This window comes from Astatotilapia calliptera, chromosome 17, assembly GCF_964374335.1.
Source record: "Astatotilapia calliptera chromosome 17, fAstCal68.1, whole genome shotgun sequence".
NCBI classification, from domain to species: domain Eukaryota; kingdom Metazoa; phylum Chordata; class Actinopteri; order Cichliformes; family Cichlidae; genus Astatotilapia; species Astatotilapia calliptera.
Window position 1 is genome coordinate 2,329,317 of NC_137438.1, and position 25,831 is coordinate 2,355,147.

The following is a 25,831-nucleotide window of genomic DNA, read 5'->3' on the forward strand; positions in this document are numbered from 1 at the left end:
CCACTTCAACACACACACACACACACACACACACACACACACACACACACACACACACACACACACACACACACACACACACCTACTCCACTATTTCTCTGTAGTGTCTTCCTCAACTTATTCCCTGGTTTAAGGGCTTAGGTGTTAATCCCTCACAGTTTTCATCACTTAGAGCACCAATCAAAAAAGGCTTAGTGTGTATAATATGCCAGACCGTTGTCCTCTTTCTCTCCTCTTTTGTTTTCTCGATTCCCCATCCACCTTTTTTCCTTTGGGCTTAGTTCTCCCTGTGTGAGTAAACAGAAAGACTTTAGTCCTTATCTGGAAAGGATGCACTTGTTCTAAAGAGATTTAAAAGAAGAGTACTAAAATGTATTCCTAAGAAAAAGATGAACTATTTTGAAGTTTGGGTTCATCTGAGGCCGCGCTAAGTTGGAAGAGGGGAGGAAATAAGATTTGAGGTTTGGAGCTGGTGAAACCAGAAACCAGCAGGTTTGTGGTTGGCAGTGAACCTGGTGCCTCAGGGTTGCCTTTGCATTATTTGTTCTGAATCTGTGGCTGTGGATTGCTGCACCACACCTGAGCTAGAGCTCAGGTATCCAGATTTTATTTCACTGGCACACAGTTTCTAGCAGGACCACATAACTGTTTGAGTGCTGAATCATCACAAACAGTGTTTACATAACACTGGCTGACGAAGCATTGTATAATGATTGTTAAGGTCCTAAATCCAAACTGCTTCAGTTTTAGAATTGTCCTGGATTACCGGTGTATAAAACATTGTAACGAAAGCTGCAAATGTGCCGTAGTAGAAAACAGACTGAAGAGGACAACAGGGAAAACTGCTCTCATCTCACCATCCTTGGCAGCAAGAAGGCCCAAATATGATTTTAATGATGCTTCTCTGAAGTCCTGGCACTCAGTTTCCTTTGCTTCCCAAACTTTTCTTTACTTTACATTTGATACTTTATATTCATATTTATAATTAAAACTTGGATTACTGAAGAATTCTTAGAATCTGAAAATTTATGCTACAATTTTTTACAATTAAGCCTAAAGTAGTATTTTTCAAATGTAGAAATGGACTGTATCTTATGCTTCATTTCAGTCTTTTCTTAACCTTAACTAAGGTTTTTAACCATAACAACCATAACTTAACATTCATTCATGTGTCATTTGCAATGAGCAGATAAACTTTATTGTCATCTCTGCTACATACAGTACAGTAGAGAGACGAGACGACGAGGCTCCAGTTCCATTCAGTGCAAAAAAACAACAATATATGTAGGAAGAGTAAGACTAAATATACGCTTAGAGACTGAGGTGAGGGGAGTAAATATACACTTTGAGGTAAAACTGTTAAAGGATAACTTAGGTACTGAAATTATGTGATCTGGCATCCATCCATCCTTCTGCTTGTCCAGTTCAGGGTCATGAGTGGGCTGGACCCTATCCCAGCTGTCTCAGGTTGAGAGGCAGGACCCTGGACAGGTCGCCCATCTGGTGCAAACTTTGTGTGGATGTGCCATCCTGGAGGAGCTGTGCTACTTGTGCAGCCTGAATGGGCTGTAGGTACGGTCTCATCCTACCAGCACTAGCAAAAAGCAAAACTAGAGAAAAGTCCATCAGGACAGATTATAAGACAGAGCAATGGTGTGCGTTCACCACCTGCAAATTTATTCTCTTTTGGGGAGTGGTCTTGCTGTTGCTTCACCAGTGCACCTATTGTCATTTTGTCCTATTGATGTTTGTACCAAAGTACCTGAAATTGATTCACAGTGGTTTATGCTTCCAAATTGAACAGACTGATACTCTTGAAGTCGAACTGACTCTCTGTTATACCGTGACTATAAATTTTCCCTTCATTTTTTGAGCAATATAAATAGACAAACATCTGTTTTAGTTACAGTCGCCAATGTTTCTTTACTAGGCTTATTTCTCAATCACTGAGTCTGTCTCCCAGTTGTTTGACTGGTTTTATTGGGTGTAGCTAAGTAGCACACATCAAGCTGTATGCCAAGAGTGAAAAAGACATCGATTCACTGATCCACACCACCATAAAATGCAGCATTGGAATGTCACTGCTTGGAAGAGTAAAGTCGGATGGTAACAAAGAGAGGGAAGACAGTCAGAACTGAGGCGATCGAATTAGCAGAAAGCAACATTGCAGACATCGAGGATAGCTACAGGTACCTAGGGCAAATGGGAACCATGAAGATAGCGCTAGGAAATCTGCAACCACCAAGCACCTGCAGACAGACAAGAGGGTCCTGAGGGGTCAACTGAACGGTGAGAACAAGATCCGGGCTATCAAGACCTACGCCCTGCCCGTGATCAGGTACCCTCGCTGGGATAATGGGCTGACCAAAGGAAGAGATTAAGGCCATTGACATCAAGGTGAGGAGGCTCCTGACCATGCATGGAGGGTTTCATCCCAAGTCCAGCATCCTGAGACTGTATGCTAGGTCTGGGGAAGGTGGCCGGGACTGGTGAGTGTCAGAACCACAGTCCAGGATGAGACAGCGAACATCCACTCAGTGTGCTCAGTGAATACCTCAGGCAGCAGAAACCAGGAAGGACAGGGCCCTGCACGGTATGCACCACCAGCAGATAGAGGAGGTGGCTGATATGCGCTTTGAGTGCTCAGAAGAGTGGAAAAGCGCTATATAAGAACTAGTCCATTTACCATTTACCATATCCAGAAATCCTACCAGTGGCTGGACAAAGCTGGACTGAAAGACAGCACAGAGGCACTAATCATGGCAGCACAAGAACAAGCTCTGAGCACAAGATCCATAGAGGCTGGGGTCTATCACACCAGGCAAGACCCCAGGTGCAGGCTGTGTAAAGATGCTCCAGAGACAATCCAGCACATAACAGCAGGGTGCAAGATGCTAGCAGGCAAGGCATACATGGAACGCCATAACCAAGTGGCCGGCATAGTGTACAGGAACATCTGTGCCGAGTATAACCTGGAAGTCCCGAGGTCAAAATGGGAGATGCCCCCAAGGGTGGTGGAGAATGACCGAGCTAAGATCCTGTGGGACTTCCAGATACAGACGGACAAAATGGTGGTGGCTAACCAACCGGACATAGTGGTGGTAGACAAACAGAAGAAGACGGCCGTAGTGATCGATCTAGCGAATGACAGCAACATCAGGAAGAAGGAACACGAGAAGCTGGAAAAGTACGAAGGGCTCAGTAAAGAACTCGAGACGATGTGGAGGGTGAAGGTGACGGTGGTCTCCGTGGTAATCGGAGCAATCGGTGCAGTGACCCCCAAGCTAGCCGAGTGGCTCCAGCAGATCCCAGGAACAACGTCTAAGATCTCTGTCCAGTAGAGCATGGTCTCAGGAACAGCTAAGATATATGCTCTTATATACATTTATTTTTTCATAAATATATGAATATACGAAAAAATAAATGCTTAAAGAGTTTTTAAGCTGATGGCTGCACATTAGACCTCTGAAATTATAAACTGGATCCATTTAAGCCTTAGAATTACTCTCAACATTACAGTATTTTATACAGTTTCTAAATCAGATACATGGACAAGATAATACGTGCACTGCAATCTGGAGGACCAAAGTCTTGTCCTGTTTACTACTTCCACAGATTTCTCAGATTTCTTGAAGAGAAGGTTCATGGGTGGACATGCAAAAGTGTGACAGAAGAATATGCAAAGGATGGGATGAGGTGAAGACAGGTGGTGACCACCCTTAAATGGAGCAGCCAAAAGAAGTATAAAATGATAAAATCGAGAAACTGCAGTTTTCTGCTGACAAATATAATTCTTACTCAAGGTTCTTTATTATTTGTCACATGCATAGTTATACAAGTATAACACACAATGAAATGTAGCCTGACACGCTCCTCGACATGTGCAAAAAAATTATTCTTAACTAATTGTTTAGTTATGAGATGTTCCACCAAGTTCTTTCTTTTCCTTTTCCTTTTCTAGATCTTTTATTTCATGTAACATGGTGAGCTGTTTTGTTATTATTTCTTCAAAAAATATTAGATATATATATTGTATTTCATACCCATATGGAAAAGAAATAGTAAAAGATTTATATATATCTTTTCCATATGGGTACTCTTACTCATCACTCGTGATTTACTACGCCCCAGTTCTTATGTTTTATAACAATGATGCAGTCAGCTGTTTTCTGTCTGCCAGCTGACTGTTTCCAGTCCTCAAATATTTCTTTGTGATTCTGCAGACAAGATTGGACACCACAAAAAAACAATGGGCTGTGAAATGTCTGCTTGAGCAACCAGCTTATGTCTTGCTACTGTACCCACATGGTGTATGTTTAAATGAAGCTGTCACTTTATCAGCCCCCCTGCCTTTTGTTATGTTCTGCTTGAGAAAAAGGCATTCAGGGAGAGTTACAGCAGGGCGTTTCTGATTGAAAAATGCAGAAAATATAAAATATAAATATCAGATGTTTTTGATTAAAACACTTTTTTTCACAGCATTATGAGAGAAAAATTGGTTTTAATCTTTTTCCAAAACTTCTTTCAGGATGTTTGTTGCTGACATTATTACTGGTTATGATATTTGTCATGGAATTACCAAAGGCTTCTTTTCGTGCCCAAAGATGCATTTGAAATTCAGTTCAATTCAGTTTTATTTATACAGCACCAAATCACAACAACAGTCCCCTCAAGGTGCTTGATGTTGTAAGGTAGACCCTACAATAATACATACAGAGAAAAACCCAACAATCATATGACCCCCTATGAGCAAGCACTTTGGCGACAGTGGGAAGGAAAAACTCCCTTTTAACAGGAAAAAACCTCCAACAGAACCAGGCTCAGGGAGGGGCGGGGCCATCTGCTGTGATTGGTTGGGGTGAGAGAAGGAAGACAGGATAAAGACATGCTGTGGAAGAGAGACAGAGATTAATAACAGATATGATTCAATGCAGAGAGGTCTGTTAACACATAGTAAGTGAAGAAGAAACACCCAGTGCATCATGGGAATCCCCCAGCAGCCTATTGCAGCATAACTAAGGGAGGATTCAGGGTCACCTGGTCCAGCCCTAACTATATGCTTTAGCAAAAAGGAAAGTTTGAAGCCTAATCTTGAAAGTAGAGATAGTGTCTGTCTCCTGAATCCAAACTGGAAGCTGGTTCCACAGAAGAGGGGCCTGAAAACTGAAGGCTCTGCCTCCCATTCTACTGTTAAATACTCTAGGAACAACAAGTAAGCCTGCAGAGCGAGAGCCAAGTGCTCTAATAGGGTGATATGGTACTACAAGGTCATTAAGGTCACTATGTATTAACAGACCTCTCTGCATTGAATCATATCTGTTATTAATCTCTGTCTCTCTTCCACAGCATGTCTTTATCCTGTCTTCCTTCTCTCACCCCAACCGGTCGCAGCAGATGGCCCCGCCCCTCCCTGAGCCTGGTTCTGCCGGAGGTTTCTTCCTGTTAAAAGGGAGTTTTTCCTTCCCACTGTCGCCAAAGTGCTTGCTCATAGGGGGTCATATGATTGTTGGGTTTTTCTCTGTATCTATGAAGCGCCTTGAGGTGACTTTTGTTGTGATTTGGCGCTATATAAATAAAATTGAATTGAATTGAATTGAATTGAATTAAGATAAGATAAGAAAAAAAAATGGTCAAAAATGACTCCAAGGTTCCTCACAGCGTCACTGGAAGCCAAGGTAATGCCATCCAGAGTAAGAATCTGCTTAGATACCATATTTCTAAGCTTTTCAGGGCCGAGTACAATAACCTCAGTTTGATCTGAATTAAGAAGCAGAAAGTTAGCGGCCATCCAGGTCTTTATGTCTTTAAGACATTCCTGCAGTTTAACTCATTGGTGTGTGTTATCTGGCTTCATGGACAGATAGAGCTGGGTGTCATCAGCATAGCAGTGTAAATGTATGCTATGTCTTCTAATGATGCTGCCTAAGGGAAGCATGTATAATGTAAACAGAATTGGTCCTAGCACTGAACCCTGTGGAACTCCATAATTAACCTCAGTGTGTGAAGAGGACTCTCCATTTACATGCACAAACTGGAGTCTATGAGATAGATATGATACAAACCACTGCAGCACAGTACCTGTAATACCTACAGCATGTTCTAATCGCTCTAATAGGATATTATGGTCGACAGTATCGAGCGCTGCACTGAGGTCTAGCAGGACAAGCACAGAGATGAGTCCACTGTCAGAGGCCATAAGAAGATCATTTGTAACCTTCACTAAAGCTGTTTCTGTGCTGTGATGAGCTCTGAAACCTGACTGAAACTCTTCAAATAAACCTCTGCAGATGATCTGTTAGCTGTTTGACAACTACTCTAAATTAATACCAATGGTACTGAAAGTAGGTGTAGATAATGTTACATCTAATTTTATGACTCAAGTCACATTTCATAAATCACAAGTTCAGTTCTGACACAAAGTTTTGCTGCCTTTCTCTTTTCATTGTGTTTTTTCTGCCCAGACATTGATGAATGCGAGGAGAATAACGGAGGCTGTGACCACTTCTGCCGAAACACTGTGGGCTCCTTTGAGTGCAGCTGCCAAAAAGGCCACAAACTTCTCACAGATGAAAGGACATGCCAAGGTCAGTCGCTCTCAGCTGCTAGTGACACAGTTTGACTTTTGTATATCACCAGCTGTGACAAAGTGCTGTGGCATTAGTGAACACAGTGAAGCATGGAAGGAAAATCACTGCAAAATAATTTATAGTATTATTCTGGACATATCATTTCCTGTTCTTTTTGTAAATAAAATTATTGTAATAAATTATGTTACTATTAGTATATTAGCAGTAGTGGCTTATGCATTTGTTTACCAGTCTGATCCTGTGAGAAGAAAAAAGTCTGGAAGGGCATCTGGCGTAAAATCAAACCTTTGTGAATAAGGCAACAACTGAAAGTAGCTTCTGATGCTTCTTCTTCTGTTGTTTTATTATAAATGTCAGGCTAAAAAGTCTGTTGCTTAACTGAAATGAGAGCAATGATATTGTGCAGCACTGTATATAAAGATCATAAAGTCACTTTGACCTCTCGTCAAGTGCAAAGATACAGTGTACTGGAACTACCTCCACTTCCTATAGTTGTGCTAAGTTAACATGCTACTGGACCTTTTGGCCTTTTGTTATCTCATCTGAACCTGTGGAAAGTTAAATACAAATACTTCCATAAAATCCAAATGTTTCTCAGAATGTAACGAATGTGCTTGTTGCAACAGTGTAGCTGCTTCGTCAGCTGGGTGTCTAGTCAACAGGCCTCCTTAGTGCTCATGCTTATATGACCAAAGGCAGATTCCTGGTTACAAGTCACAGCAAGTGAGACAGGAGGCAGGCAGACACAAAATGATTTTTTTATTAACAATTAAACCTTGAGGTACTTCTGCCCTCAGCCTCAAATTCCCAGGATGGAAAAACTGTGTACGCGGCGTGTTGGAGTAACTCTGCATTGCTTTTTGGAGTGTTTAAGAGCGTGGTGTTGAGTCCCGTCAGCCACATCACAGCACCACTCTCTACTTCTGACACACCTATGCCACTGTTTCGTGGCTCCGAATAGCTGCCCCGTCTAGCATGTTCAGCCTCAACATAACCTTAAAATGAAATATACTGTTTCATTCGTAAACATCTTCTGTGCTTCTGAGTAATTCCAGAGAAAATAGCTTCTGGTTATGCACTACATGCCAACTGTAGAGCATTTTCCAGACCTAGCTGAGAAACTTAAGCAGAAAGATTAGTTGTTTGCCACGGCTGCATCATTAGTTTCCACGAATGATTCCCTCCATTCTTACTGTTTATAAAGACGGGATATTGCCAGCACTTAAATAAACATCTAAAATAGCTATCAAAACACCTCATCATCACCAAGGGTGTATCTCACTGAAAAAACGATCACGCTCCAGACATCAGCGCTGCTTCATTCTATCCTAAATCACTATATGCAGCTCCTGTGTTCCCAGCTCGGTTTATTTAAACTCTAAACAGACGAGCTATCCCTACGTCCTGACATGGACGTTTGCCTGGAGTATTTACAGAGCCAACGTCCAGCCCTTAAAAACTTCCTCCATTATAACATGTTGTATTTTTAGCCTCTTTAAAGCCCCACAGAAAAGCCTGAAATAAACCAGGTGAGCCTAAAAAGCTGCCCTCCATTCCTGCTAGGTTAATAATATTTGGCGCAGGAGAAGTACACAAAAACACATACGCAGGCAGGCATGCGCACTCGTGCACACATATTCACACTGATGCAACAGTGAATGTGCCTCAGCCTCATTCCCGGGAAGTTTTTCCAGCTTTATTAGAATAAGTCTTGTCCTAGTTTAGTGTGGGACGCTTGAATCTGTTTACTCTAACGTGCACATTAATGACATGGCCTCTTCAGTACTTGGTGAGCACCCTGAAATGAGTCTTTGCCATCAGATTGTTGATAATCTACTCATTCCACTGACCTTTACTTCTATGCAGCAGGAGAGCCTTTGTATTCTCTTAGATCTATTTGACTGAACCTGTCCAGAGATGCACCAGCAGACTTTTGTGAAACTTTTGAAGTGGAAATACTTAATACCCTGAAATATTTGTCATCAGAATACAAATTTGTTTTGGATTTGAACAATCGCAGTCATTCTTCTCCTTAATTGACTGAACATTTGTCACTATCCTTTGTGAATCTCATGTTCTAGTAGCCCCGTGACAGGAAACAAAATGAATATTGTCTAATATTGATGACACCAGGCACACTTACATAGTAGCACCTTGTCAAACCCAAACCCTATAATACACCCTGACTTACCCTAATCGGACCATAATGTACAAAGTCAACATTGTATAAACTGTATTTAACAACACAGACCGCCAACTCATTAGATAAGCTTAGGTCAGTATGAAAGCAGCCGACAGAACGATGCTTTTAGTCTTTACCCTTTGAATGAATATCCAAAATAAAGGACACCATGCTACAAATTTAGGGTCATTTAAGGGCACATCATTTTTTATGAGAAGTGTGTATGAAGGCATATTATAGTGACCAATCATGGGACTAACAGTTAGTATTATCTAGAAGGGAGTCGACACAAGAGACAGACTTAAATTAAAAAGAACTGATTAAAAATAAACTAACAAAAACAAACACAAGGCCAACATAGACTGATGTAAAGGGGGAGGATGAGAGAGCAATGCCTGACAGCTGATGGACCTGGTAAGACCCTCCCAGGTATGCTAGAGGGGTGGATGCTGGCTCAAAGAACGCATGCCCAGATGAATGGGGAAATGAGTGAATGAAGACATTCTGTATTATTACACTGTAGTATTACTTTGACTCATTTCCTCCTCACCTGTTGTGTCTTTTCGGTCTTTCTCAGACATTGATGAGTGCTCCTTTGAGAGAACCTGTGATCACACATGCATCAACTACCCTGGCAGCTTTGAGTGCTTGTGCAACAAAGGATACATCCTGTACGGTCTGACTCACTGTGGAGGTGAGTGTCAGCTTTCCCAGAGAAAGAGAAGAATACATGAAACACAACAAGATGATGAAACTGACTTTTTAACACAGTTTTTATCTAGTCTTAGACAATCGATAGGATCTGTTCGTTTGTGTAAAGGTGCAAAGAAAAGGAAACATAGAGACAGCAGGTAGAGTTGGAGGTGGCACAGTTGACGGAGCTGGAGTGACCACAATGGACAAGACTGGAAATGAGGATATCAGAGGGGAAACTAGGCCAGGCTGAGATGGTGTAGATATATTGGGCAAAGGGTGTTTAATATAGAGCTGGGAGGCACAGATGCATGAATGCAGTGAAGGAGGATATGTTAGGGATGATCTGCTGTGGTGACCCCTAAAGGGAGCAGCTGAGAGAAGAAGAAAAAGCAACAAGAGAACAAGACCTATGAATGAAGTCCATTTGTGAGTTAGACAAATCACATTTCATTGGAAATTACAGAAATCCCCCAACATCAAAACAATGACAGCAGAAGTGAGTAGCATTAATAATCTGTAACAGGGCCATTTGCCAAGATGTGCAGTGAGCTCTTCAGTATGATGTGTTTGCTTGTTGTGATGGTCAAAGATGACAGGCTCTATGGGGTGATCTCAGTGTGCAGTGCTTAGTACTTCCTTTGACCAGTACTAATGCTCGTCAAAGGAAGTACAGCTGGTAAAGTACTGGCAGAGCCGTGGGTGCAGAGGCTCCCTAATGCGTGACACAATAGCTCTAATCTGACAGAAGGCTAAAAACACAATGCTGTGTGTGCTAGAAAGGCATCAAGACACACAGGAAATCCAGCCTGCTGTGTAAGGGCTGTGTTTTATACAGGGAGTGCAGAATTATTAGGTAAATGAGTATTTTGTCCACATCATCCTCTTCATGCATGTTGTCTTACTCCAAGCTGTATAGGCTCGAAAGCCTACTACCAATTAAGCATATTAGGTGATGTGCATCTCTGTAATGACAAGGGGTGTGGTCTAATGACATCAACACCCTATATCAGGTGTGCATAATTATTAGGCAACGACCTTTCCTTTGGCAAAATGGGTCAAAAGAAGGACTTGACAGGCTCAGAAAAGTCAAAAATAGTGAGATATCTTGCAGAGGGATGCAGCAGTCTCAAAATTGCAAAGCTTCTGAAGCGTGATCATCGAACAATCAAGCGTTTCATTCAAAATAGTCAACAGGGTCGCAAGAAGCGTGTGGAAAAACCAAGGCGCAAAATAACTGCCCATGAACTGAGAGAAGTCAAGCGTGCAGCTGCCAAGATGCCACTTGCCACCAGTTTGGCCATATTTCAGAGCTGCAACATCACTGGAGTGCCCAAAAGCACAAGGTGTGCAATACTCAGAGACATGGCCAAGGTAAGAAAGGCTGAAAGACGACCACCACTGAACAAGACACACAAGCTGAAACGTCAAGACTGGGCCAAGAAATATCTCAAGACTGGTTTTTCTAAGGTTTTATGGACTGATGAAATGAGAGTGAGTCTTGATGGGCCAGATGGATGGGCCCGTGGCTGGATTGGTAAAGGGCAGAGAGCTCCAGTCCCACTCAGACGCCAGCAAGGTGGAGGTGGAGTACTGGTTTGGGCTGGTATCATCAAAGATGAGCTTGTGGGGCCTTTTCGGGTTGAGGATGGAGTCAAGCTCAACTCCCAGTCCTACTGCCAGTTTCTGGAAGACACCTTCTTCAAGCAGTGGTACAGGAAGAAGTCTGCATCCTTCAAGAAAAACATGATTTTCATGCAGGACAATGCTCCATCACACGCGTCCAAGTACTCCACAGCGTGGCTGCAAGAAAGGGTATAAAAGAAGAAAAACTAATGACATGGCCTCCTTGTTCACCTGATCTGAACCCATTGAGAACCTGTGGTCCATCATCAAATGTGAGATTTACAAGGAGGGAAAACAGTACACCTCTCTGAACAGTGTCTGGGAGGCTGTGGTTGCTGCTGCACGCAATGTTGATGGTGAACAGATCAAAACACTGACAGGATCCATGGATGGCAGGCTTTTGAGTGTCCTTGCAAAGAAAGGTGGCTATATTGGTCGCTGATTTGTTTTTGTTTTGTTTTTGAATGTCAGAAATGTATATTTGTGAATGTGGAGATGTTATATTGGTTTCACTGGTAAAAATAAATAATTGAAATGGGTATATATTTGTTTTTTGTTAAGTTGCCTAATAATTATGCACAGTAATAGTCACCTGCACACACAGATATCCCCCTAAAATAGCTAAAACTAAAAACAAACTAAAAACTACTTCCAAAAACATTCAGCTTTGATATTAATATTGCCTAATAATTCTGCACTCCCTGTATACTGAAGGTCATGGCGATGCATGCACTCTGCTGGTACCTGTAAAGGGCATGAACTGAATCACACAGCAATGGAAAAAGGTCATTTAATTTTTGAAAAGGTAGCAATTTATAATCTGTCCAAGGAGCCTGGATAGAAAAGGTTCTTGAAGACGTTTCACCTCATCCAAGAAGCTTCTGAGAACTAAAGACACAGGAAACATCTAAGCACAGAAGTAAGCTAATAACACTCAAGTGAAAGCAGGAAAAAATAGTGACAACACTGAAGCGCTTTGGTGTTCTGAAGGCAGATGTTTTCACCTTTAGCAGCTTTAGATATCACATGTACCTAAGAGGCAGTTACGCATGTACAGTAGGGAGAGAGGCTAGATTCTCTACAGTTTGAGGCAATGAAAAGACTTGTAAAATGGACAAAGAGTCCTTGAGAAATGTAAAACGTAAAACTTAGTCAAGATTTCGGGTTGATATGTGATTTGGAAAGGAGAACTTTGTAAGTAAATTGTACTCTGTGGGCGGAGTTTAGTGTCTTCTAGGGCCGTTAATCCTAGGGTGCTGGTACATGGCTGGTCTCTAAGGCTACGTTCACACTGCAGGTGAAAGCGCATCAAATACGATTTTTTTGACCCTATGCGACCATCTATCTGATCATGGTATGACAGTGTGAACGGCACAAATCCGATATTTTCAAATCCGACCTGGGTCACTTTCATATGTGGTCCTGAATCCGATACATATCTGATGTTTTAGAAAGCAACTGCTGTTTGATGGTCACGTCGCATTAAATCCGTCTTTTATGTCACTGACACAAGACAGACGCCAATTATCAGCGCCCAAGAAGACATGGTGAACGCTTCCTGGCCATCCAGTGAAACTCTTGGGAAGACAACGTGAACATTTTATTTGTACTGTATAATCTGCAGATTCTGACAGAAATCTATCCTTTGAAGCAGCGCTCCTCTGAAACAGCAACAAGGATCATTATTAGGTTATCGACATTATTATGTAAATAACAAAATAACTTAAAGCAAAAATTGGGAAACGTAAAGTCTGAAGTCTTTATATTAAGGCCATCAGTCAAACAATACTGTTGCTCTGGGTCTAAACAGACGTCTGTGTGTGACGTCTTCTTTTGCGCATGCGCCGCTTTGAGCGTTCACACTAGAGCGCGTTTGCTGTCGCATTTTATTTGTAGTGTGAACGAGCAGACAAAAAAATCGGATTTGATCAAAAAATCGGAATTGAGCATCAAGACCTGCAGAGTGAACGTAGCCTAACTCATTTCTCTTTCCTTTCATTTCCACTGCATGATGTCCAATAATACCATCCATCCATCCATTGGCTTCCGCTTATCCTTTTCAGGGTCGCGGGGGGCGCTGGAGCCTATCCCAGCTGTCATAGGGCGAGAGGCGGGTACACCCTGGACAGGTCGCCAGCAGGGCCTGTCCAATAATACCCTCAAATATAAATAATAAGAGGGAGAGAGTTAAATAACCCAAAGAACACAGAATGAAACTCCAGGATGAAGTCCATGTATAACTGCTGCTAAATTAACCTGAAACAATAGACAGAGTCTAAAATGACCTTTAAGCCGTATTCATCTGCAACCTTCCCTTAAAGAGCACTACGAGTGTTGCATAACTCAATCCATCAATTTTCCTAAGTGTTTATCCAGTTAAGAGTTGTGCTGGGAGTGAGGGGTGTGGGTGGGGCGCTTGCCTGGAGCCCATCCCAGCTATTATAGGGTGGGAGGTGGGATACACCCTGTACAAATCGCCTCTCCTTCGCGGTGCATAAAATCCATTAGACGTGAAAGCTGAAAAGTGAAATGCCAACGCACGTGCTGTAATCCTGTCTTTGTCTTAGATATCGATGAGTGCAGCATCAACAACGGCAGCTGTGAGTACGGCTGCATAAACACCCAGGGCAGCTACGAGTGTGTGTGTCCACCCGGACAGAAACTCCACTGGAACAAGAAAGATTGCATCGGTAAGCACCAGCCCACACACACCTGTGTGTACATTTGTGAATGTGCGAGGCACGGTGGACAGATCACACAACAGAAGTGATATGACTCTGTACTCCTCAGAGGGAGTGAAATGTCTGCCCAATGGGAAGCCAGCACCGCGAGCCCAGCTAACCTGCATCAAGAGCGGAGGAGCTGAGGTCTGCTCACTGTCCTGCCCCTCCAATGCCCTCTTCCTCGCAGGTGTGCACAAACACACTCATGTTGGCGTCTCATGGCAGAACAGTGTTTCCTATTAATCATATATTTTTCTATTTTTGTCAGTGAACTTTTGGGTCCGTGATGTTCAGATTCGTACCAGGACGTGTTCTATATGTAGGAGCTTGGTTTTTTGGGTTTTCCTTTTCATCTGTCGACCACAAATGTTTAATGCTGACACAACTTATATTCATGCCGTCATTTTTTTTTTCAGTCCATTAAATGGTTGTTTGGTGCAAATAAATGTGTAATTGGAATCTGGAATCTGTAAATCTGTAAAGAAACTGATTGAAAAAATGAAGAAAACCCAAAGCAAACCTGCACTGAAAACAGGAAGGATCACAAACAAGTTTGCAGAAAGTCAGACAGGAAGGAGAGAGCAATTGTTAACCTGCTGTCAGCTTCATTTGTAGCTTCAAAATGATTAATTGTTCATCTAATCTATAACTAATCCTAAAAACTAAAGATTAATTAACAGTAATTCAATAGAGTTTTATTTATATAGCACAACAGTAAAATCTCTACATTAACATGTTGATTGCCATCGATGGTTTTTTATTCTGTCTCTGTAGCTGTATGTTGGAAACAGTCCTTTGTGCTGCTCTGGTGCAGCATGTGTTGCTGCCCTCTGGTGGTCTGTCTGTGCCATTCCCCTCTTGATGAAGCTTGCGCTCTTTAGTGCCATATTTGTGGATTCTTCAGGGGCCTCTGTGCTCAGACTGATGTGTTTTTCACTCTGAGAGGTTTTGTTGGCTTCACCCATCCTTCCTCTTTGCTGGCACCCCAGCCTCTCCTCCTGCAATAGTACTTAACACACATCTGTAAATCGATTGCATTCTTTGATCATGCCAATTTTTCCACAGCATGGCTGTCCCTTCGTTTTACTTGGCAGCTATTGTGTGAGAATGATGGATCGCTCTCAGGCATGAAGTGAAATATTTGTTTTTGTGTCTTTTATGAGTACATCTTAATTTAAGGAGGAATGAGCCATGTAAATTCCTGTGGCTGAAAGGAGCCCGGGCTCTTTTTTAATCCCTCACTTCCCCGTCCAAATGCATCTTTGTCTCTACGTGTATTAACAGAGAAAAGCATGGCTCATAGATCTTTCATCTGGGTCTTCATTTCACAATCAAAGGTCACATTTTTGTTTATACCACTAAACATCTACCAAACTTGTTTTAATAATGCTGACAACTGTGCCTTTGGCCATCCTATGAAACATACAACGAGAGTCCTAACCTGTTCTCATCATCAGGTTTTGGTTTTCTTTGGTCACTTAATCCTGTTCTGCGTTGTTGTTTCTCACAGACTCAGAGAACAGCTACACACTGAGCTGCGGAGTGCCCGTCCAGCCTGGTAAACCTCCTCAGAAGAGGAACGTCACCACGGCTTTACCCGCCTGTGCCGGTACAGTAAACATAATGGGACACAGTAGGTGCAGATCAGTGATGGGATTCTATGCTCCCTGCACATGTACTGACTCTACAAAATATTATTCTGGATTTGCTTCGTCTCCACTTGAGAAATTGTTTTTACACAAATTACTCATTAAATTCTGGTAGCATTTATTATTTTAGCACTTATCTTAATTGCAGGTAGTTAGGAGGCAGTAGCTGGTACATACTGAAAATACAACATCCATCCATAAATACATAATAATCCATACATAAATAAGCATAATTTACAACTACATGCAAGATTACTAACTGGCCCGAGACCACATTTCTGTTATGTTTTTGTCTCTTCATTGACCTTCCTGTTGAATTTGGAATTTAGCTTAAAATCTTGAATGATCAGGTCCTGTCATATCTCAGTGTATTATACTAACAGAGGAGTTTACTCTGCAGGTTTACTGGTGACTAAAGTTTCCAAAAGTAGAGCGGGAGGCAGAGAGTAACAAAATGAAAGAACAGGATATGTTATGAGTTACCAAATATAACGAAATAGCTCTAATTAAATGCTGCAGTAAACTGCTGGGGGCTTCCCATGATGCACTGAGCAAGTTCTTCTTCACTTGCCTCTTTTTCACTCTGAGTTTGTTCACACACTTAACCAGACCACAAACAAGCAACTGAGATTATACACACAACAAATGTGCAACAAATAGCAAATGAGCAGTTATGTGATGGCTGTAGCGTCCTATAAATGATCAAATAAAGAGTTGATTTGTAAAGTGATCTTGAGGTAACAGCTTATGTTGTTCTGTATGAATAGACACGTTGGCACCACCCATCAAGCAGAAGGCCAGGTTTAAGATCAAAGATGCCAAGTGTCACCTGAAGCCCCGCAACAAGGAGAAACACCGAGACGTATCCAAGCAGAACATCCAAGGTAATGAACTGTCATATTTAAACAGCAGCATCTGGCACTGATATTATACTGGCGTTTATAGCCCACTCTAAATTTGATCTTCTTCACTGTTTTTGGTTGCCTGAAAGGAGGCCAGTTCCCCTGCACCGATGACTGCCAGGTAACGTTTGTCAACCTCAAGTGTGACTCATCTAAGAAGCGCCGGCGAGGACGCAAATCTCCTTCAAAGGAGGTTTCACACATTACCGCTGAGTTTGAGATGGAGATGAAGGAGGAAGATGCCTCAGGTGTGGTGATCCTTCTTAACTCTGCTTTAAATATAATCGACACAAAAACATTAAATCTACAGAGAAATCAAATATTTATGATCGAAATGTGGTCTGAATGTTGTTTCCTCAGAGTCGTGTAACGTGGACTGTGTGCGGGAGAGAATGAAGCAGAGGCTGCAGAGTGCCATGAGGACACTCAGAAAGTCCATCACCAAACAGCAGTTCTACATCCAGTTCTCTGGGACCGAATATGAAGTGGCCCAGAAGCCACCTAAGGCGGCAGAGGGTGCTGAGACCTGCAGCACAGGACAAGTCCTCAGAGATGGAAAGTGTGGTATGTTTGCAGCTGAAAGAGTTGACTGGGTGTTACTGTTTCATCAGGATCTATCGATCTAACTTGTGTATTTCTTCTCAGTGAGCTGTGGTGTGGGGACATTTTATAGTGGGGAGCAAGAGCAGTGTGTCCAGTGTCCCCCTGGTACATACCAGGACACGGTGGGACAACTTTCCTGTGAGCCATGTCCCAGTACTGAAGGACAGGGAATCGCTGGTGCCAAGAATGTATCCCAGTGTGGAGGTAATTCCCTATCCCATTTTTTCCTCACTAATACTGAGATTGTTTCCATTTTATAATGTCAGAAAATCTGGATATTAATATTAATGTTGTAGAAAGAAGAAATGAAAACCAAAAAGAAAGTTTCTCCTCTATCATCCCCTCAGGTCAGTGTCCAGTTGGTCACTTTTCTGATGATGGGTTCCGCCCATGCCAGCCCTGCGCGCTGGGCTTCTACCAGCCAGAACCAGGCCGTGTCCTGTGCTTCCCCTGTGGAGGAGGCCTCATGACCAAGTATGAAGGATCTGTGTCCTTCAGGGACTGTGAGGCCAGAGGTGTGTCTTTTGTTCTTTTTGTGGTTTATTTTGAAGGTACTTGTCAGAATTGCTTTTATAGTGCAAGTTCAGTTCAAATAATACACAACAATAAACAACACAATTAAAATAGAAGTGCCAGAGGCGACCAGTAAGGACGGAGTTCCCTGACAGTGTGCCAGAAACATTTGATCAAAGTCTTGTTTCACGACTTTACCAAACTTCTTTTTGCTTCAGCCACTGTCCTAAACCCTGCGGCCAGCTGCCGCTGGTTTGATGGCTGTCTTATTGTTAGATGTGTGGAGAGATTGTTGGTTGTTGTCATGTATTCAGGTCAGTCCACACTGAGATAAGTAAAGTGTATTTAGAAATTTAGCATGTCCATCCATTGATGATCCTAGAGGATGAAAACCACTATTTTTGTTTGTTTGTTTCCTTTTAATAAGACTTATGCTGAACTTCTTGCGTTTAAGACGAAATATCTGGAAAATTTCACGACACTAGCAAATGAGAATATTAATGATGCGTTTAGCTGATTCACACTGTGGCTCGTTCTCTTAATGTTTGGTTACGTTTGATCGAATCTGTGGTAAACACTATCATAAAGGAGCGCATTGTCTGAATGACACAATGCTGTCACTTTAATGGGTTAATAAAGCCACATAACTAAGGGGCCATAAAGTAGTGCTCAGATGTGTTGAGATGGAACTTGGTGCAAACTGATTTTGTTTAGTGAGTGTGCGGTTCAGTGTTTTCTTTGTGTGTCTGCTCTTTAATAGAGTTGTACTGTGTGCACACTTACCCCTTACCTTTCCTCAGTGCACTGTGCTCCCGGGCATTACTACAACTCCAGTACCCACCGCTGCATCCGGTGCCCAGCAGGCACCTACCAGTCAGAATCCAGCCAGAACTACTGCATCACCTGCCCGGGCAACACCACCACCGACTTCGATGGTGCTACCAACGTCTCCCAGTGCAAAAGTAAAGCTGCCCACTATTACCCATTGTGGTTGATAATGAGAAGTATATCACAATATTGTTGGCATTGGTTTAAATACTCCAAAGGGTTTCTACAATTTTGTCCTTAGACCAGGTGTGCGGAGGGGAGCTGGGAGAGTACACAGGCTACATTGAGTCTCCTAACTACCCTGGAGATTACCCATCCAACGTGGACTGTGTGTGGATGATAAATCCACCACACAAGAGACGCATCCTCATTGTGGTGCCAGAGATTTTCCTCCCCATTGAGGATGAATGTGGAGACGTGCTGGTCATGAGGAAGAGCGGTAAACAGAAATATGAATGTACAGAACTGATGAACTCGTTGACTTCACGTTTCTTTAAATGAAGATGCAAAAGTGTGCCTGCTTGTGTTTGTTGCACAGTGGTAGGGTTGGCAGTGCCTGTAAGAAAGTATATGGCACTGTGGTTCTTTCCTAAATGCTTACCTGTGAACAGTGACTTTAATGACGCTGCCATGACATGCACATGTGTCCAGTGGCACAGTATGTCATGCTGTCACACCTGAACTGTTTATCATTCATTTCAGACTGGACCGATTTAAAGATCAGCTTTTTTTCTAGAGCTTTAGGTCATTCCACATGCTCCAAGAAAAACAAGCTCTAGAAGATTCTAACTGTGCTGTGTGCTGTGTCTTCAGCCCATCCCACCTCCATCACCACTTACGAGACGTGTCAGACCTACGAGCGACCCATCGCCTTCACCTCCCGCTCCCGTAAGCTCTGGATCCAGTTCAAGTCCAACGAGGGGAACAGCGGCAAAGGCTTCCAAGTTCCATACGTCACCTACGATGGTGAGTCAGCTTCATCGCAGTTCAGCGACAGCCAACCTTAAACAATCTTACAGCTTTTTATTTCACTGCGTTGCGTATTTTCACCCACTGATTTAACCCTGTTATGCTGCAGAGGACTACCAGCAGCTGATAGAAGACATCGTGCGGGATGGCAGGCTATACGCCTCTGAGAATCACCAGGAGATTCTCAAGGTATGCATGTAATGTGATCATATTACCAGCTGATCTTTGTTCCAAGGTCACACTAACATATAAGGTAAAAAAAAGTCATCACCTCATAAGATGGGTCCAGTATGCTGACAGTCTTTGTATCTTTATTCTCCCCACAGGACAAGAAGCTGATAAAAGCCCTATTTGATGTGCTGGCTCACCCCCAGAACTATTTCAAGTACACAGCAGCAGAGTCCAAAGAGATGTTCCCTCGTTCTTTCATCAAGCTGCTGCGCTCCAAAGTCTCCAGGTTCCTACGACCATACAAATAGACAGGCCCGTCTGCGGTCCTGGTCAACAACCCTGACATCCTGCATCATTCCAAATCCAGCAAACTAAATGTAACCCAAACCCCCATCCCACTTCTGCCCTGCCTCTGTCTATTCATCCATGTATATTTGAGCTTTCTAACTCGTAAGACATCACTAACAATGGAGCTTTCTGTACAAGGTTTGACCGATAGAGGTTTTTGAAGGCCAGTATTTATATTTTTATACTGTATATTGTATTGATATATTCTTTCTTAAATTTGGAGATTTTGCACTGAACTGTTAATTACCACAGGCATGCTATCTGAGTAAGGGTTTATCTGGCAGTAACAATGAATACATATTTTTCAGCAGAAACAGTACAGTAACTATGGTAATTTACTAATTTAGTAAAATCATCTGGCAAATATTTCCTTCCTCTGAATGTTTTATAGAATGTATATAAAGTGGTAATCAAGTGGAGGATGTGCAGCGAAACAGCAGTGTCCCAACCTGTAGGTAATGGTACATCCCACATGTCAGTTTGTTTCATCTGCGGGAGACCCCCATGCCCACCGCCAAAAAACTGAAATATTATGCGCAGCTTCGTGGAAAAAAGACGACTCGGTCTATCGACTAGTCTTTCCTAGTCTGTCAGTGCTAGGCTAACCAGCCGTAATCCATTCCTCCACTGTATTCTGCTTACAACATGACCTTTTCCATCTTTGTACTGTTTTATAGTCTAGCTGATCAGGCGTAAAAAGACCTGCAACTGTACGTCTCTCGCTAAGAGTTAGACTAAAGCCCGAATGCAGAACCCTGTGAAGGTGCAAGGGTGTTATTCCCTGTCAGACTACTTCAAATACTATATCCTCCAAGGTTATGAGAACATAACCAACACAGGCAAACATGTTGCCTACTCCAGCTTTAACAAAACCTCATCTTCTCATCCAACTCAAAAACAAAGCAAATTTATCAACATGTAGCTGTTGTTTAAAACATGCATATTAAAAAACTCTAAAGTCATCTAAAAGTCTGAATCCGCATGCTATTACACAGCAGCACTTAACAAAAGGCCAGCATCAGCTACCCAATATATCGGTCAAACTCTGTTTCTTCTTTTCTCACAGTCATTTCCCATTGTTTGCACATTCTCTAACAACTGTATTCTACAGTCTTCCTATTTGCTTTCTGTGTTGTTATGTCCTTTTTTAATATTTATACTGAACATTTTGGAACTTGCAGAGGGGCGCGCAGATGTTTTAAAAATGATCTGTGAACAAGCGTGTGGACATACACAGGTGCCCACGCAGAGCACAGCCTGAACTGGATTTCTTTATTGGCCCTGTCGTGCACAAGACAGAGATGAGAAAACAATCAGTGCACTTAAATCAGAAATGTTAAAGTGGTGACATCTAAATCCTTCCACTCCAGTGATGCTTTATCCACTGGGGAAAGATTAAATTGGGCAAATTGCAAAATCTACATTGTAATTTTGAGATGAGATAAAACTACCTGCAAGTAACAGATTGTTACGTTATAGAGAAATGTACCTGGTGTAACTAGTATTTGGAACTTTCATTGCACTTGAATTTTATATTTTAAACTGTAGGGGAAAGGATCTAAGTTACATGTTTTGTTACCTTTTTGTGTTATGTGCCTGGTGTGGTGGTGATAGGAAAAAGAAGCAGCTGTGTCTCCTGTGCTTCCACTCTGTAGCTTGCAGTTACCCTCAAATTTGTCTGAATAACACACACACACACACACACACACACACACACACACACACAGAAAGTTAGGTAGGCTGAAGCATCTCAAAGCCTTCGACTGTAGAATAAACTGAAACGCATAGAAATACAGTGCAAGCGCTGGATTAGCCAGCCATGCCGCCATCGCTACAGTACGTGTTTCCACTCCCCCAGTCCTACTTTAGCCCTCAAATACGTTATATAGCTGCCAGAGAGAAGAAGTGTCTCTGTAAACGCTTCTTGCATGATGGCATTATACATCACAATATCTACAAGTTTCTAAAATGACTTCAAACAGATGCGCACTTTTCCATTAAACAGGAAATGTGAGTATACTATACTTTTCTTTTATAACAAACTAAACGTTTCTGTGTCATTCCCATTGTTACTAATATATAAACTCCTATACCGCATATTGAAGATGGACTCTACATCTGCACACTGAGACTGGAGTTGAAAAGCGAGTCAGGAGTGAGTGGAGTGTTGGTCTGAAGGTGAATGTAGTGGCGCAGTCGGAAAGAGAAGCATCTCTTGCCCGAGCGTTTGTAGCAACTACAGCTTCACTGAACTTATCTGTGTGTAATTCTGTTCAACAACATGCATGCTGATGGTAAAAATGTAAAATCCCTTATCAGTGCTGACATTTTTTTAGAGACTAATGTCCTGTTACCTGTGTCATTCTAGTCTTTGTGCTGGGCACAAGGAAGATAAGGGATAGCCATCGCTAAATTGGAGCTTGTCACACTGACGTTCAAATAAATTACCACCTTGATGGTTTTGCTACTTTTGTTCTCAAACACAAATCACTGCTGAGTATTTTTCAAAGTAGAAGCTACGAAACCTTCAGTGCACTATGACAGTTAACTTTACTTGATATAAACTTGCATGGCGTGCAGTTTGCTAGCATGGACCATTTTGAAACTCAGAGCACAGTTACTCAACAGTTTCAGATCTTTTAGTTTCAAATTTGCATTGCCTGTAACAGTCTGTGGAGTGACTTCAGTGTGAATGTCGCAGATAAAATCCAAAGTATTACTTGATGCTCCCTCAGTGTCAACAGTATTACTAGCTAACTTTAAAGCTAAGGAAAGCTAGGATGAGCCAGCTAGTGGCTATATTATGTATCATGTGTGTGTGTCTCTGTTAGTGGGTGTGCTGCATTAGCTGTTAGCCAGTGAATGCCATTTGTCCTCAATGAAATTACTGGGTCAACACGTGAAGGAGCAGTCAATAAAATGTAACTGTTTCATTTTCTGGATCCAAGTCATTATCAGAAACAGCGCAGAAACCAATTCAATGATCTATTAGAATCGATGGTACAAACTCGTTAGTTACTACTTAGCTGTGACCAGCATGTTTGTCTTTGATGTTCCAAAAACACATTTTCTCGAATGTACGCCACAATACAAGATATTACAAAAACTACAATGATGGATTTTTAAAGTCTGAAAGTTGATTTTCATAGTGCTCTGAAATGAAACCAGAAGGTAGGAAATCAATGAAAAGACTTTTGCTTTGAGAAACAGTATGCATTTTTGTGAACTACTTGTAATTAATGGGCTGAAGCAAAACCTGCAGTATGGTCCTGCATGGCACTCACCTGGGATAAACTGGTCAAAGTTTAGGGTTTTTGTCCAGAATAATTTTTTTTTTTTTTTTAAAGTAAGGAAAATAAAAAATCTATTTTTGCATTGGCTGAGAATCATCCCTGTAAGACAGCTACATGTGGAAATACAGTGTGTCCTCAAGGCTGTTCTCACCAAAATCATTGTGTAATTTCCCAAATTAGTCGTTTTGTTAGATATTCAGCTCCATACTGCGGTACGGCCTCCTTCTTGTTTGAGGTGGGTCCTGTTCATTATGAGTGTTATGGAAAATATATGAAATGCTCTAAAAATTTATAATTGTTTTTTTCTGAGAATGTATTCAGTTGTGAGTGGGTGTACGAATGTGGTTTATGAGTGTCAACAGAACGTGTGCGCTGCGTGACTGATTCTTTGTGTGAGTCTTTGTGCTGGGTGCCTGTGATAGAAACAGAGGTTGTGTATGTGTACTTTAGTCCATTCTGTAGAGGAATAATTTTAACGTTTGTGTTAGTTGGTTGTATCCAAAGAGAGAAACTGTAACGCAGTGGTGTGCCATTGTTTAGTCCATGAAACTCCAGTACTGAACAAATTAAATAAAATAGTAGCAGAAACCCGATTTGACTTGTCTCGTTTCTGACTGCGTGTGGAATCTTCAGTCGAACAGACTCAGAGGAGAAACGCTCCTATCCGCTCATCTCTTATCTCAGATGTGCTTCTACGTGCTATTGGCACAACCGTCTTCCGGTACACTACCGGAAAATTTAGCTGACACTGCTAATACTGCATTTATCATCAAGTGAAACAATCTGTGCCGCAGATCTGGACACTACATCAGAAATACGCGTCACCATCATCCACACACTATTTCAATTTTATTCAGAGAGGGAGGTGAGATACTTTCATTTTTGGGGGTCTCAGAAATTTCCAGTTTCTCTTTAAAAGCTTATCAGATGAAAAATCCAATAATTAAAGCAATGTACAGCCTGTTAAATATAACTCTTACATATTGTCCCACCTACTCCTAATACATGCATTAATTTAAATCGTGTTAATAATGACCTCTTTTGAATTCAAAGCAGAGGGAGTTAACAGTGTCATTTGTTTTTGTAACAGACAAAAAGTTACAGGTTGGGTGGATGTCCTTTGTGAGAGTTATAACTAAACTGATTCCAGTATTTTAACTTGATAGCATGATGGCCATACACTGTAGCTGCTATATTACAGAATCAGACAGTGTAAAGAGGTGGTGGTGTGAATGCTGGAAGTGAGGTTATTTCTATACAGTAAGAGAGGATCACATCCATTCCTCTAGAATCAAACCTTTAAGTTGCCTCATAATTACAGTGCCTTGCAACTAACAAAACAACTTCTTTTTTATAAAGCAGCAAACTATTTTCCAGGCTAAATGATGAGCTTCCAAATTAAAGAGAGGTGTGCAGGACTTGTGGCATACAGTGATGCTGCAACAGTCAGCTGGTACATCAGCTGCTCTATGCTGATGCTGCAGCAGCTGGACACTATTCTCAGCTTCCACCTCTGTGACAGTTCGTTCCTACACAGGAAACAAGTCTATGCTGGATTTTGTCCAACTCTGCACAAACCGAAATAGCCCAGTAGGGGGCACTCAAAGATCTTTAGGTGTTTGGTTTTCTTCTTGTGCATTAAACTCCAAAGTAATGAGGTAAAAGTTACTTTTGCATACAACAGCTTGTGGATTTACTGACTGGGAATAAAGAACAGAGTATGTGGGCAGTTTTATTTTTCTTAATATTTAGTAATGCAGCTGTGTTCTTACCACGGCTTCATTGTGATTGTTCAAGTGCATTTTCACTTTTTTTTTCTTCCACAACCAGCTGTTACCATTGGTTTGTAACTGGGGCTGGAAATCTGGCATACAAACTGGCATTTGCCTGGTGGGCCTACGCACTGGGCCAATTGGTCGATATAATTTTTTTCCTCTTTGTTGTTATAATCATGCAGCTTACAGGATGGCGTGAAAGCCCCTTAAGCACTGACAGCAGCCCACTGGTTCAGTTTTACTACTGACAGTAGATTGCCCAATTAAATCTCTTAACACAACCGGCCTCTCCCTAACCTTACCTGTGTGCTCGTGCACCTTGTGTAACACAGTTTAGTGTTGAAGTGGATCATACAGATAGACAAGGGGAAAAAAGGTGGATCTGCTACGACAGAAAACAAAACCAGAAATATAAGGAGCAAAAGGTGGAATGAACATGGTCAGGAAATAGATTGAGATGTAATGGGGAAGGCTTTAGGACACAAGGGATCAAAGGGAGGAAGTAGCAGCAAGTGCTCTTCTTCTCTCTTTAGATTTAGCTGCCATTCACACGCATTGTGATTATTTTGCCCTACAGCAGAGATTCAAGGTACAGATGCTTTTTTTAAGTCAGCTCTTTTTAATTAAGTTTGATGAAATGTGTCTGATGTTTATTGTACATTGCTTTTTAGTAGTGATTAAGAGGACAATAATTAAGTTGTGTAGTAAACATAGCAGTCAGTTGGAGGTGTGGTAATTCAATACATTCAACAGATAAAAATGTGTTATTTATGCACTGACATGTAATTTATATCAGAGCAGGCTGCACATGAGATTGTGTTACTGTTTTTCTTTTCTCCTTTTGTTGCTCTTCACTGCTTTATTTTAGAGTAAGAGTTGCATTTTAAAACAGATTCTTTTGCATTTGGGTTTGCTTTTATGTTAACTGGCTCAGGTGCAGCATTAGTTGGGCAATGTGCAATCCCGGAG

At 41.8% G+C, this 25,831-nt stretch overlaps 1 protein-coding gene across 2 annotated transcripts in view; it reads left to right on the forward strand.

Moving 5' to 3' along the window:
- scube1 (signal peptide, CUB domain, EGF-like 1) overlaps positions 1 to 23,680 on the forward strand; it is a 120,086-nt gene extending 96,406 nt beyond the window's left edge. For both annotated transcript variants that reach the window (XM_026146357.2, XM_026146358.2), the window contains 15 exons: positions 6,462 to 6,584; positions 9,347 to 9,463; positions 13,656 to 13,778; positions 13,879 to 13,998; positions 15,322 to 15,420; positions 16,228 to 16,344; positions 16,452 to 16,610; positions 16,723 to 16,926; positions 17,008 to 17,169; positions 17,313 to 17,480; positions 18,279 to 18,440; positions 18,548 to 18,745; positions 19,120 to 19,272; positions 19,385 to 19,464; positions 19,602 to 23,680. In XM_026146357.2, the coding sequence (XP_026002142.2) occupies positions 6,462 to 6,584; positions 9,347 to 9,463; positions 13,656 to 13,778; positions 13,879 to 13,998; positions 15,322 to 15,420; positions 16,228 to 16,344; positions 16,452 to 16,610; positions 16,723 to 16,926; positions 17,008 to 17,169; positions 17,313 to 17,480; positions 18,279 to 18,440; positions 18,548 to 18,745; positions 19,120 to 19,272; positions 19,385 to 19,464; positions 19,602 to 19,754 (2,138 nt within the window). In that variant the 3' untranslated portion in view covers positions 19,755 to 23,680. The remainder of the gene's footprint in view (positions 1 to 6,461; positions 6,585 to 9,346; positions 9,464 to 13,655; positions 13,779 to 13,878; positions 13,999 to 15,321; positions 15,421 to 16,227; positions 16,345 to 16,451; positions 16,611 to 16,722; positions 16,927 to 17,007; positions 17,170 to 17,312; positions 17,481 to 18,278; positions 18,441 to 18,547; positions 18,746 to 19,119; positions 19,273 to 19,384; positions 19,465 to 19,601) is intronic.
- Positions 23,681 to 25,831: the final 2,151 nt, after the last annotated feature.